The following is a 13,891-nucleotide window of genomic DNA, read 5'->3' on the forward strand; positions in this document are numbered from 1 at the left end:
GTGCTTAAAATATTTATCTTGGAAACAAAATAGTCCATTTTAAGCACTGCATGGAAGACTAAGGTCTCTCTCACAAACATATTCTAGAAAAGCAGTATGTCTAAATTAAAAAAAAATACAAATGTGACAATTATTAAACACTTTTGCTCTCAAACCATGACTTTCTATGAAAACGTCTGCTATTGTAAACAGAGTGTTGAAAGCTACTGGCCTTGTATGCAAGGAAACATATCACAACATCACATCAGAACATAACATCAGGATACTATGACAGCTGTATTCTCAAAATATTGTAAATATAGCATACAGTATAGCACACAAAGATGTAGTCTCCTCAAACAACAGAGGTGGTGTTGTTTTACAAGAAGGCAATGGGTGAAAAGAACTGTTAAAAGTTTCAATAACAAAAGGATTATGGAAATCTAACCAAAGGGATTAGCTAATGGGGAAATAAAAGGCAATGTCAGGCTGGGTCAGCAGGGATATGCAAATGAAGCACATAGGATTCAATAAGTATATGTAAAAAGACACAATTAGTATTCTAGGGAGAAATGGCTATATGACTTTCACTAGTACCCATACAACAGGCTGCTCTGGGAAACAGATGCATCACATAACAGAATAAGACTAATAAGGTAATAAACCAAGTGAATTTTTACTCCATCCTTCATAGTTTTTTTTCCCATTTACAAGATACTTTATAGCACAGATTCACAAACATAAATATTTATCTAGTATACAGTAGCTGCATTCAATAAAATAAATAACATGTCATACATAAAATGCACTTAAGATATAAAGCTTAAGAGCTTGAGAATGGCGGGAGACAGAAAATCCAAACATTTAGATGTTGAGGGATGTTAAAACAAAGCCACAAATTATTTCAGATATTGTTGCCAGTGCAGAAGAACGTTGCAGGGGAAGGTAATATCCAACAATGAACGAATACAGACTCTGATACTTTGTGTATGCAAGATTAGGTTAGCCTTGCCGGTGGACACCTTAATAAGGACATCTAAGGAACAAATTAAACTCCATAAAAAAGAAACTGAATACTAGCTTTGCTATTCATCAAAGTTTTAATTTTCAACATGTCAGAGTGTTTAAATTTAGTTTTTAATATTTGATAATCCTGTTCTCTCACATGGCCCCATCGCTCTCGCTCTTATTCGTCCCTGGTATCCATTTCCTGGAAGTGTCCATTTATCACAACTGCGGCAGAAAATACCTCACGCCTGCTTAAAATGCATGGAACCGGCAATAAAATTAACCTCATGGCAATTGTTTTCACACACATTTGATGGGCCAATGTCAGCCCATCTGTTACCAGGGAAATAAAAAAGTCAAGCTTAAATGTACAAAAAATTATGACGGAAGGCCCTAAATAAAGCGAGGCTAATGCAAGTTTATTGAGTCAAGAATCAATCAATCAATGGACGAGTGGATTAAGAACAACTCATTGGCCTCCAGGAAATGATTTGGCCAGAGATTGGAATTAACAATTTGGCAGACTGTTTAGGGATAGGAATGAAGCCTCAAAAACTCTCAAATTTCTTTAAGGGTCACAGTGATGAGAAATCAATGGGAAGAGAAATGAAAACCCAGATGACTGGCATGTGGATATGTTTACTGCCCAACAACGTTTCAGCCATGACCCAGAAGGCAGGAAAAAAAACTTTGGTGGGTGTTTATTTGCTCTCAACACCTTCTAAGCGATCAATATTTTTAATTTGGATCCGAGTTATTATTTTTCACATCACAGCGCCGGGGAGCGGAGTAAAGTGGCTCATATTTTAGCGCTAAAAAGATCGATATGACAGTTTCACCTTCACTACGAACCCCGGCAGCTGACGGCCGCACATCATAATGTACAGTATAGGGTGATGTAGGTTGCCTGTGTGCTAGAATCACATCATTATCTCTGCTACGCGACCCCCGACAGAAATGATTTAGTTGGTCACGAAGAGCCAGATGCCCTTAGTAAACCAATTCTGCCTCATGCACTTTATCAGATCTCTCCTTTACGATGGGTGTTTTTTTTTTGGGGGGGGGGGGGGGCAGAGGGGAAGATAGGTAGGTGGTATATTTATAATGTACATTAAGAGTATTGTAATAAATGTATCCTTTTCTTCATCTGTTAAACCCAATTAATTATCCATAAATTTCAAAACAAAAAATTTCAAAGGTTAAACTATGGACCTCGGTCCAGCTGCTCTGCTGCCCAGTCATAATTCATTCGAGAAGGCTGTTTCATTGATTGTCGCTCACCAAGTTGTGTGTGTGTGTGTGTGTCTGCATAAGCGTATGTGCGTGTCCGTTTAGCAAATGTGCATGAGGGATGACGAGGAAGAGTTATAGCCAGACAATATTACTGCACTGACATCTACTTCATTTAAATTGGTTTGGTCTGTTCTGTCATTTTCACCATATTGAAATAAGAGGTATTGGATTTAGTTTGCAATATTTTAGCCTGGTTACATGCCGCCATGTAAACAGAACGTACAAACAGACCAGAAAGCGTCTATGTTATGGATCATTTCTATTAACCCTTTTAAATACTGTGCCTCGAATGTAACCTTTCTTTTCATGCCTTTCTTGAGGTTTTGATCTTCCTTCATGTAAACACATGCTCTAAGTGACAGCTAATACTGAAACAAGGCATACAGAGAAAAAACTCCCCAAAACATGAAAAATATAAGCACTACAGGGTATGCTGTCATGCAATCCATCTATAGTTTCTATCACAGATGAAACAGTAAGTGTTCATAAATTTGTATTGCTTAACAGTGTTTTGTTATTGCATTACTGAAGCGTGCTGGGGGAAAAATTAGAGGCTAAACTCCCTCTAAAAGCAAAGTGCCATTTTCTGACATCTAGATAATCTTCCAGCAGCTTGGAACGTGCTGGGGGATAACTGCTACTGATTTTACTTATCAGAAGACGTTTAGTGCCGTTTTTCACTTCTGTCAAAGCATCCTTTAAAATGAAGGCAAGGAAAGTGTCACCATTACAGCTGACATTAAAATAAAAGGATGGCTACACATACCTGGAATTTACCTCATTAGAACTGACATCTAAGGCTGCAAATGTGCTATTTAATTCTTCATTTATAGCACCAGCCTATAAATAAGCATACAATATCGTCATATAATATTCTCTAACTTATTTTAACTAAAGAAATACATAATTTAGAGGAACACTGGTATATCAGGATAATCAGTACCATTGGATGGGTGTGATATTTATCGTGACAATCAAAATCTGAATTAAAAAAATCTATTGTTTAAATGATGAATCATGTTCTAGAAAAAAATCTAAACATAGCGATCAGGCAATATACAGCTAGAATAACAGATATATTTTGAACCATAGCTGTATCTGTTACTTATGAAGTCACATCTCGCCACAGGAGCAGATGCTCAAAGGGCTTGTTTGTTTGTTTGACAGTATGAGATGGACTATCGTGTTTGTGAAGAGTTTGGCAGGATTGACAGCACTAGAGAATGGAGCACTGATCTGTATACCCACTGGGGCGGTCAGGCACATGAAGGTCTAAAAAGCAAGTCATTTCTATCTCTTTTTTCCATTCAAATAATCTCAGATGTTGATGAGTTTGTCAAAAAATTGCATTTATTGTATTTACTACAGTGCTGAATTTCACTCTTTGGACATGTTTTTAAGAAATCTAGTGAACATGTATATGTGGATATATTTTTATATAAAACGGCATTAAGATCCAACCTCCTGTGCGCAAATGAATTCCCACTGTATTTTCCTAAGGGTTAAAATGATAGCATAATTGCATATATTATTTATACATCCCTTTTCAATTTACAGCAATTTCATCAGCTACATGACTAGAAAACAGGCCTACCTAAGACAGCAAAAATTTAGTTTTGTGTACCTAACAGACATGAATTACAAATAGTATTACCAAACACAACCAAATTATTTTATTTAAATGTATGGAGTACAGAAAAACAGAATTTGTTCAAACAAAAGTGGTTAGGGGGTGATTCTTTAGTAGTTTAGTAGCTTGGGTACATATATAAAGGGATATACAGTGATCCTCTTTTGATTTAGAATATTTTCAGCAATAAAATCAAAATGAATGTGACAGCAATGATAACACTTGAGGTGAACTGACCAAAATGCCTCTTGCTTTATGTCATTTGCTTTGAGAATTGCAGGGTCAGTAATCAAGAAACAACATATGCAAGAATTCCAGAGCAGTAACCATCAAAAGGATAACTAATGGGATAAAAGAGAAGATATCTAACCCCCAAACAGGCAGAAAACAAGAAATAAATAAAGCAAATATGCATTTCATCTTTATGTATATGGTATGGAATCTTGGTAAGATCTTTAAACTAGGAAAATTACAAAAATCTCTAAAAGTAATCTAAAAAACAAATGCCCACCAATTATTTTTATTTCAAAAACTTGGTGGTAAGAATATTTTGGAAGAGTGATAACAGATTTATTTTAAACATTACTGTCGTTGCCACAAGATTTTTGTTACACATTTATTAATATATTCATCTCAAAAACTTATAAAGAATCTTATAGTAAAAACAGTGTTTAAAAGTGTTTTAAATAGAAGAAGTCATCACCTTTCCAAAATATTTTTACCACAGGTCTTGTGAGGTTAATTAATACATAAATTGTTAAAGATTTTACAACATTCCTCAACAGTACATAAAGAGAAGAATAAGCTGTTTAGCAAATATACTTCATGTCTAATTATAATTCTGCTTTTATCACTTCATCAGGAAAATAAGTCTGGTGCAGACATTTTTACAAGCTGTGCCTTGCTAAAGGGCAATACAACACCAGACTAGAAATTCTTCTGGGCAAAGCTGGGTCAGTAGCTGTTTGTCTATATTTTTTCAAGCTTGTTGGGTACCTTGAAGTGACCACATCCAGCACTAGGTAGTCCTTCAAACCTGTAATCGGACACAAAATAGATCACGTCTGGTCTAAATCAGAGGGTGGGGCTCATTTTTTAGAGGAACAACAATAAAATATGTACTGTTCTACTAGTACACCTGACATCCAAAGTCACAACGTCATATTTTTGACTGTTTTTCATTTCCAGTTAAAAAGTTTTCTTTAACAGTACCTTGTTTCATTTTATTCTGAAGCATATTGAATTGTTTCATTTGTAAAGCATAGTCACGTTATTTGAATATTCAAATAGTGAGACCTATAGTAGCCCAAGACATTATTACACATCATTAGACATTATAGTCCAGACCTTTCTATCTGATGATAAATATTAATGGCTTGGAATCAAGGGAGTGGGAACAGAATGATCTGGCAGAACCTTCCTAATTGACATTTTACCTGCTGTATACCTTAGCACTGCAGTAAAACAAGACAACTGGAGAAATCAAAGAGGAATAAATCCCTAATTTCTTTCTCATTTAGCCATTCCTGAAGTTAGAGTACTGAAAGTCGTTAATGTTATGTCCTTCTATTGATGTCCTGTGCCATGCAAGGGATAACTAATGGTTTTTCTATACTCCTCAATGTTGGCCAGTTAAATTATACACATTATTTCTGTGCACACTGATCAATAGACTGCTCAGAAAACACTGAAAACCTAAGTGGAAGTGTTTCCTCTAACTAGGCTCCTATTAAGATTTCCTGTGGCCTTCTCTCATGGTACTTGACAGAAAGGCCAAGGCAAATTAAGTGATGCAAGTAATTCTACCCACAAGCATTCTCTGCATTTAGCAAAGCTGTCTCAGAGATCCATCAGAGTCTAATAATACAGCATCAACTTTACAGCTACTGTACAAGTACGGAATGCCCTCTTTTGACCTGCAATGCACAGCCTTTAGTTGGAAAAGTGCTGTAATACAAAACATGTTTTCCAAAGGCTCTGCTATTAAGCAAGTTCTATTTACATGTGCATCTCACAGTCAGGTCCTCAACATGTTAAAAAGTCCTAAAAGGACAGACATATTCAATGTATTTTTATTAAAAAAATGACACTATGATACTAGTCTCAATTAAATGTCTTCATTCATTTATTGTTCTACCTATAAAGAATTGGAGCTACAGTCAAATCAGTTAAGCTCTTCCATCTGATTGAGACCTGACCAGCAAATTTATAGAAATCCTCCCTTTATTTGCTGTGCAAATTCTGTAGTAGCACGTAGCACACTCACTCTGTACACTCCACCTCCTGCAGTCTCATTTCATTGTTTTCTTTTTGACAGCAGACATACAGGTAACTAGATCTCTTTGGCCCAGCTACACCATTTCAAAGAAAGGTGTGAACAAGTTACCTGCATCAGCTTTCAACCTTCAGCAATCAATATCTCATCATGACACAATTGACAAATGTTAATAAACTCATTACTTCCCCTGTGCAAGCACAGGCTGGTCCACTGGTGTTAGGTCATAGCATCTGATCCAGCAGCAGTCTTACAGGCAAACATATTATCCAATACTTGAAATACTTTTTTATTGTATTACAACCAATCAGTGTAGGATTCTAGTATATTTTCTATTTTAAACAAAAGACTTCAACTACTGATAGGAAGCTGGTCCAAACGGCAAACTACCTCAAATTGATCTGCCAGAAAATAAATCTAAATTTTACAATAGGCAACAGACGTCCAGCAAATGAATCTCTATGTAGATGAAAAGAAAACAGGAAAGCTGCCAGCTTAATTTCTGATTAAAGCAATGGGAAAAATGCAGAGAGAAATACTGAACCTCTAACGACACCTGAAGAAAAGATTCTCCTTGGTTTTTTTTTTATCACAGTACATCTAATATTCCATTTTATGTGCCATTAATCTAAAAATGCTTATTAAGTTCTCCCAAAAAGGACAAAACAGTAAAATAAAGTTCTGTTAGCTATAACACCAATCAATACACAATATACAAATAAATGAATACAACACTAGCAATAGCAGAATCAGTTTATCATTATGGCAGTTAGTTAATTTTATAATAAATACATGTGTGACTTTTCACGGCTTTGTGATTAATAGACATATGCTCCTTCAGTTGCACAACCTGTCGTATTTCTCTGCAATACTGAGAGCTGCCAGGAGGTCTTCCAGACATCTCAGCAAAGAACACTGAAGTACAGATTTATTACTGGGCTACTTCAAATTAAGTGCCAGCATGATAGTATGTATTCTTTTTATTCAGAAATTCTTTAAATAGACAGAACAAAATGCTTTGGTGCTAAAATTGTACCTAGCCAGACACACTATGCCAAAATGAAAGGGGAGTGAAAGAATTGTGTGTCTAACATGAGTAAGTGAAATTTATCATTATCGCTGGGGGAAGTTCCACCTTTATAAGGCTGTTGATATTCTTCCAATACAATATAACATATCTGTGCATGATTGCTCTTTTTAACAAGCTGCTTGAATAAAATATATTACAAATTCATGCTTAGGGAAAACAGCATAGACAGTTAGTGATCTATAGATAAACTGGATGCACAGATTAGAAAAAAAACATGAAACATCACACATCACAGGAGAGCAAGAGGGCTCTTTAGTCCTTTATTTTTAAAAGCACACTATGAACTACAATTGAGAAACGCAGGGCATGTTTTCTTCAAGTCAGATTGGGGTTTCATAAATCTATAGTTTCTATGATTGTGAATGTATTATTATTCTCAGTGTATCAGGTAATGCACACTGTTTTGTAAGTAATTAACTATGGAAAATGCAGGAGAAAATACTAAAAGCATCAGAGCCATTATTGCTGTTGTTATTATAATACAAAAATTAGGGACACATTTTTCCTGTAATATTTCCTGTCTTACTGTCGGGTGCTATTTGAGCACATACTAGCAAATTAAAAGCGACTGGTAAAAACTATTTTCCTGTGCTTTAAAAATATATATTATCACTAATTTCGAGCTACAAATCTGCTTTGTAGGCTAAGCCTCAAACACAGCACAGATCAGTGGAGAATAATCTTGATAGAATCAGACCGCCCCTCTCACATTACCAAGAGTACAGAGTCCATACAAGGAATACCTCACTCTTTCAGGAGTTAAAGCACAGCTAAAATAAATGAATGGGCATGTGGGGAAAAAAAAATTATCTGGCATCATGTTACCCTTGCATTGTTTACATTACGTCACATTTAAATTTTGTTGTTCAGTATCTTTCAAAAACATATATTATTATAAACAAATTTATACATGATCCTAATAAATATAACGTTTTAAAAATAATTGCTTCATACTAAATAACTCAAGGAAAAAATCTGTTAATGAGTGCAAACTATGTAATAACATTATCTAGGTTACATGTTTCTTTTTTACAGAAGCTGTTAGAATTGACATAAATCTCCCCATTTGTCCTAATAATTTCCTAGGTAACTGAATCAAGAACATGAAAAGAAATACACATTTCAGTCAGACTCAATAGATATAACTTCAGTTTAGTGGCCAAGGTAAAAGTATATGATCTATGCTAGACTACATCACTGTTTTAATAAGAAGCAGCATTTGGCGCCACCAAGAGATGATGTGCACTAATTACACTGATTTCGTTTAGAGGTAGAAACCCAGTCAATTCAAGAGGACAGTCAAGAGAAGACAAAAACCTCTAATTCAATGAAAATACAAAAAGAATAACCTTTTAATTTCCAGATATATTTAATTTGTCAGGAACAGTCCAAAATAAATAAAAATTATATTTTGTTAATCATTTTTCACATATATAAAATAAGCTCCACAGATTCTTACCTGGCCTCATCTCTTCACACCCAGACTTAGCATAGGCATGTTAAGTGAAATAACTACATTTATGAACTCACTGTTTTCAAGTTCTGTTGCATGGACTCACTGAAAGGCACTATGCCTAACCAAACCTGTACTTTGAAATGAAATTTCAGTACTTTGCAATGAAAAAGGCTATAATAATATAGGAATAATAAAAAAATAAATTAATTAATTACTATAATTACCATGCAACTGAAATTAAGTTGAATGTATTGTGACTTTAAAGTCAATTTAAAACTCACAGGGAGTAGTGCAGTGTAGATCTCCAGGACAACAGAATGTAATTGCCGTTTTAATTGAGCTAATTAACTTACTAAATTGATCAAAACTCACGACTTCCAAGTCTTTACTAACTGAAGAATTAAAGGTGACTGAAGACCAGCTCGTCTCCTGTACTCCAAGACTAGCGGTGGCCACCGCTTGAGTAGAATATTGCCATCCAGTGGAATTTAGGTAGTATTGCAGTCACTTTCCCCGGAGAACATTTAATTCTTCCTAACGTGCCTCCAAAATTTTTTATAAACAACTGTGTAAAACCTATTGTATCACTCACTGTCCAAGACGATAGATATATACTGTATATTAAATTAATAACTATATAGTACATTTATATAAAGCAAAGAAAGCAGTGGTGAGCCTTACATTTTTCACTTTTTTCATATAAAGGGTTTTTTTCTTTTCTACCAACTATATATCACACTCATGTCTATGACAAAAGACACATCGAGTTTCCCTGACAAAATTAAAATCTTTCCTAGTTTTACTCTTATTATGTACAAAGTTGTAAGAAGGAACACTTCTTCAAATGTATGTGTCCTCTCAAATTCTTATTGTTAAGAAAATACTTTTAATTCTCTGCAAGAAACCAGGTGTTGCTTAGAGCTTAGATAATAATGTAATAATTCCAGAATACCATTCACCAAAACAATAATTCACAATAAAGGCAGTAACAAGTTTGCAACTGGGCTACATCTTAAACTACAAACGATTCATCCTAAAGAATAAATCACACGTACACCAATTAATCTAATAAGACTCAACAAACTATACAGAATAATAATAGCTGTAAATTAAAAGTAACATTCTGAATTTCTGGTGGAACATAATTTTCAAAACAAATTATTTTCATGCTCAAAGAACTAGCGAAAAGCTTGAAACAAGTCACATGTAATGATGATGCTAAAAAGGTTTTATTTCTGAGCGATTTTAAAGAACTAAGAATGCTGTACAACAGTACAGAAATAAAGTAAATAAAGTAAACAGACCTAGTCAAACCATGAGTCAAAGTAAACTGCACAACAAAAGCTTTACTCTACTGAAAGGATATGTATTTAAGGCAGTTTAAAAATGTCAGCAACGACAAAATCTGTCATTGTTTGGGGCTGTGAGCTCCAAAGAAGGCTCTTTAGCCTATTATGTGGAACTTGGTCTTCCATGGACCTGAATCAGCAGATTTCTGATTAAGTGTTTGACTATACTTAGTCGATGCTTTACACATGAGCAGGAGAACCTTAATGTCTTCTCTAAAATTCATAGGGAGACATGTCAATTTACAGAGGATGGTATCTATGTGGTGATGGAAACAGCACACAAGCCACATAATTCTGGGGAAGTCTATTTAGTACCTTATAGGATATCCCAATAAGTTAGAAGTTATAGGTTTTACACTTGTCTAATCTTTATTAAATAAAAACATGTACCAAACGTTCACCTTGCATTGACAAGATCATGGGCCCAAGCAGTATATACAGATAGAAGAAAGAAACCTTTGTGAAATTCCCAGAATGCCAAATCACATTACAACAAAGTAGGTTTTCAACTTCTATTAAGTGTATGGTTATAGCATTAGTGACTGAAGTTATCAGCTTTTGAAGCTGGTGTAGGGAGCCTATGAGCGTAACCTCAGTACAGTCAGAGTGCAGCACAAAAGGAGTTTGCAGAATCTAAACCTTATTATCAGACAGTCACCTGTGAAGTGCAGAAACAGCAGCCAGGGTATTTGATTTGGTTGGCAAGTAAACCCAAAATGCCATCAGCATAGCAGTGAAACCCAAGTGCATGAAAGTGAATAATTTGATCACAAGGCAAGGTATGTAAATACTAAATCTTCAAAGGATTTAACAGCTGTCACAACCCTGTCATTGATTCACATGGATTTTAATGTTTTCCCCCCAGTCACATTCCTGCCACCTAGAACAGAAAACTAAAAGGTAATTACATGATAAATCTCCGAAGGTATCATACGTAAACAAGGCAGAAAGGCATTTAACCAGAATACACAACATACGTGTGCATTAACACTGATCAATAAGTGCTGTTTGCAGCTCCACTATACTCACTGCCCCCCACACGTCAACCAAAATAGTGCTTTAGCGTAATGGGTTAAATGGAAGGAGACTTCTTCCTCACAGCCAAGACTCTGATCCACATTACTGTATGTTTAGGTGCTACTGCGATAGACTTAATAAGAGTCAGTATATGTCAACAAAAAGGTAACTAACTGATGTTCAAAGGGATGCTGAAAATAGATTAAGAGTTTGATTGCTTTATGTATTGAAAGTGGAATTGTAATTGAGCTCATGTACAAGAAAAGCTTAGTATATGTTGTCATAAACAGATAAGCAAGATGGTTATAATAATTCAAGTTAAAAAATGTAGATGTCAGATGAACAGAGAGTTCATGATTTTTATTCAAAATGCCAACAAAGCACTTCTGAATTTTAGAGAAAGATGTAAGCTGCTAAATACTTCTTTAAACTGCATTGAAAGAAGAAGGCTGTTAAAAATATTTTCTTATCTCCAGTTTTAGAAACCCGAAGGCCGCTTTTCCCATACAGATCTCATTTTACAATCAAGTTTTCAACTGAAGAGATTAAATTCCATTTACCGTAAAATGTTCTTGGGATTTGTAGTTTTCATCCAAGTAAACCCGGGCTCTGTTGTAGTCCTTCATTGCATCACTGGACAGCAGCTCTCTGAAAGAAATGTACAAAAATCACATGACTGGGCCCTCACCGTATAAGTACTACATAATCATATCAGCGCACACTATAAACTTTTCATGAGATATTTTCACTACATAATTGGCAGACTCATGTACATTAACTTTTTATGCAAACAATGCACATAAAGACTGATAAATTCCAAAAATAAAGTTGAGATGTCACCAGTGGGGGGAGTTATTCCCTTATTTTTACACAGTTTTCATAATTAGGCACAGAACTACAACTGTTATAACTCCACAGTAATCTTTGTTTCCTTGTTTTTCAGTGGTACTTGCAGTTTAACAAAATACATCCCCTAGAAAACAGTAAAACAAACACAGGATTTGGTATTGCACTTACTTGACAAAAGTGTCCACATGAGACATAGAATCTTCATAGTTTTTTCCTCCCACTTCCTGGCAGTGTAGTGCAAGAAAGTGAGGCTTATGTGTATGTACAGTCTGAAAAAAGAACAAAAAGCATAGTATTAGTTCAATCATTTGGTCATAATTCAAATATTATATATGGTCTGTACATAGAGTAATGATGTCATTAAGCAGTCAAAACAATTCCGATCAATCAGGTATTCTATATTACTGTACATAGTGATTACTGTATATAGTGATGCTTCCTCAGTTTAACCACAATTAAATAAAAATAAAGTGGATATAAATTTAAAAAGTACAGTCAAATCTGCATTAAGCAGAAGTAATCACACGACTACATTATGCCACCTAGTGGTAAGAAAATAAAAAAATAAAAAGGATTAATTTTCTACTTTTTAGGAAAAGCATTTCTATGCAGTGGAAGGTTAGAAGATGCAATTTCCTTAATACTTCACATACGATTGTCCTAAAGATTTAGCCCCATCCTGTTTATATCAGGAAATATAAATATCCTTTTAAAAAGCACAAGACACTGGTGCAGAGAAGTGGCCACCAGGCATTGCACATTAACTGAGTGTTACTTAGCATGGATGAGAAAGAGATTCCTTAAGCATGCAATATAATACCAATCATAATACCCAATTAAATATGTAACATAATAATATAATAGTCATGTCTGATAATTTGCAAAACAAAGTTTATATCAAGATGAAGCGACGCTATAAAAAAATTTGGGAAGATGACCTGCACCATACAACCTTGGCACATCCATTCCACTACAAATTTTTGTTCCAGCTAATGCTTAATTATCAAAGTGATCTTCACTACCCGGGTTAATTAAACAATTTAGGATCAACTCGGTAATTAATGTATTGGAAGGTTCAAAGTCCTGTAATGGCATGAAATGAAGTGCCAAGGTTACCCACCCCTGGCCTCTAGAATTAAATCCATCAAACTTAAAGTCTAATATATCTACGCAGTGTAGAAGGTATAATTAATTATATATTTAATACAGAATATCATATACCCTATATTACTGTACACAAAAATAAGAGTGAATCAGCAACATTTTGCAAGTTATCACATTTCTACAACAATCATTTATAGGCTACTTGCCACAAACTGAGATAATTTCTACTTGCACTGTATGTATATCCAAAGCATACACTGAATTGTAAAAGTTGCACTGAAAAAAGGTTCTGATCCCCCGGGCCTACTCTGTGTTTATGTAACATTCAAACAAAACTACTTCTTCATCGCAACAATCCATCAAATCTTTGAGAGGGGACCTCTGCTGAGTTTCTCCTTAGGGGAGATACTTATGTTTCCTCACAATTTAGCCCCTGGATGTTTTCTGAAACAAACCTTTCAAATGAATTTGTCAAGTTAAAAACACATAAGGAAATTACTATTGCATTACAGTCCTGATCTCTTGGTTCTAGACCATTTGAACAGCTATATTGTTGGGTAAAATGTGTCTAATAAGTAGCATAAGAAAATGTTGAGCATGTTTTATAAAACAGCAAACACATTGAACAGCACATTAAAATTCCTGTTTGCAGAAATAGCCTTTCTTTCTGACTCTCAAAATGTGAACTCCACGTTCTACCAGGTGCAATAAGTACAGCAGAGTACAGAAAAGTACAAAAAGTACAGAAAAATATTCCATCACTAATCTTATACAGAGCATCAAAAGAAATGTATCATTCTATTCATGCATGCATATAGAAAAGGCATACAGACTTTTGAGG

At 34.8% G+C, this 13,891-nt stretch overlaps 1 protein-coding gene across 1 annotated transcript in view; it reads right to left on the reverse strand.

Annotated features, from left to right (window-relative positions):
• The window catches only part of inpp5a (inositol polyphosphate-5-phosphatase A), a 145,455-nt gene that overhangs the window by 76,385 nt on the left and 55,179 nt on the right, over positions 1-13,891 (reverse strand). The window contains exons 3-4 of the mRNA XM_088916039.1: positions 12,115-12,215; positions 11,658-11,745 (exon numbers count right to left, since the gene is read on the reverse strand). Of these exons, the coding sequence (XP_088772165.1) occupies positions 11,658-11,745; positions 12,115-12,215 (189 nt within the window). The remainder of the gene's footprint in view (positions 1-11,657; positions 11,746-12,114; positions 12,216-13,891) is intronic.

This window comes from Atractosteus spatula, chromosome 5, assembly GCF_055471065.1.
Source record: "Atractosteus spatula isolate fAtrSpa1 chromosome 5, fAtrSpa1.hap1, whole genome shotgun sequence".
Taxonomy (NCBI): domain Eukaryota; kingdom Metazoa; phylum Chordata; class Actinopteri; order Semionotiformes; family Lepisosteidae; genus Atractosteus; species Atractosteus spatula.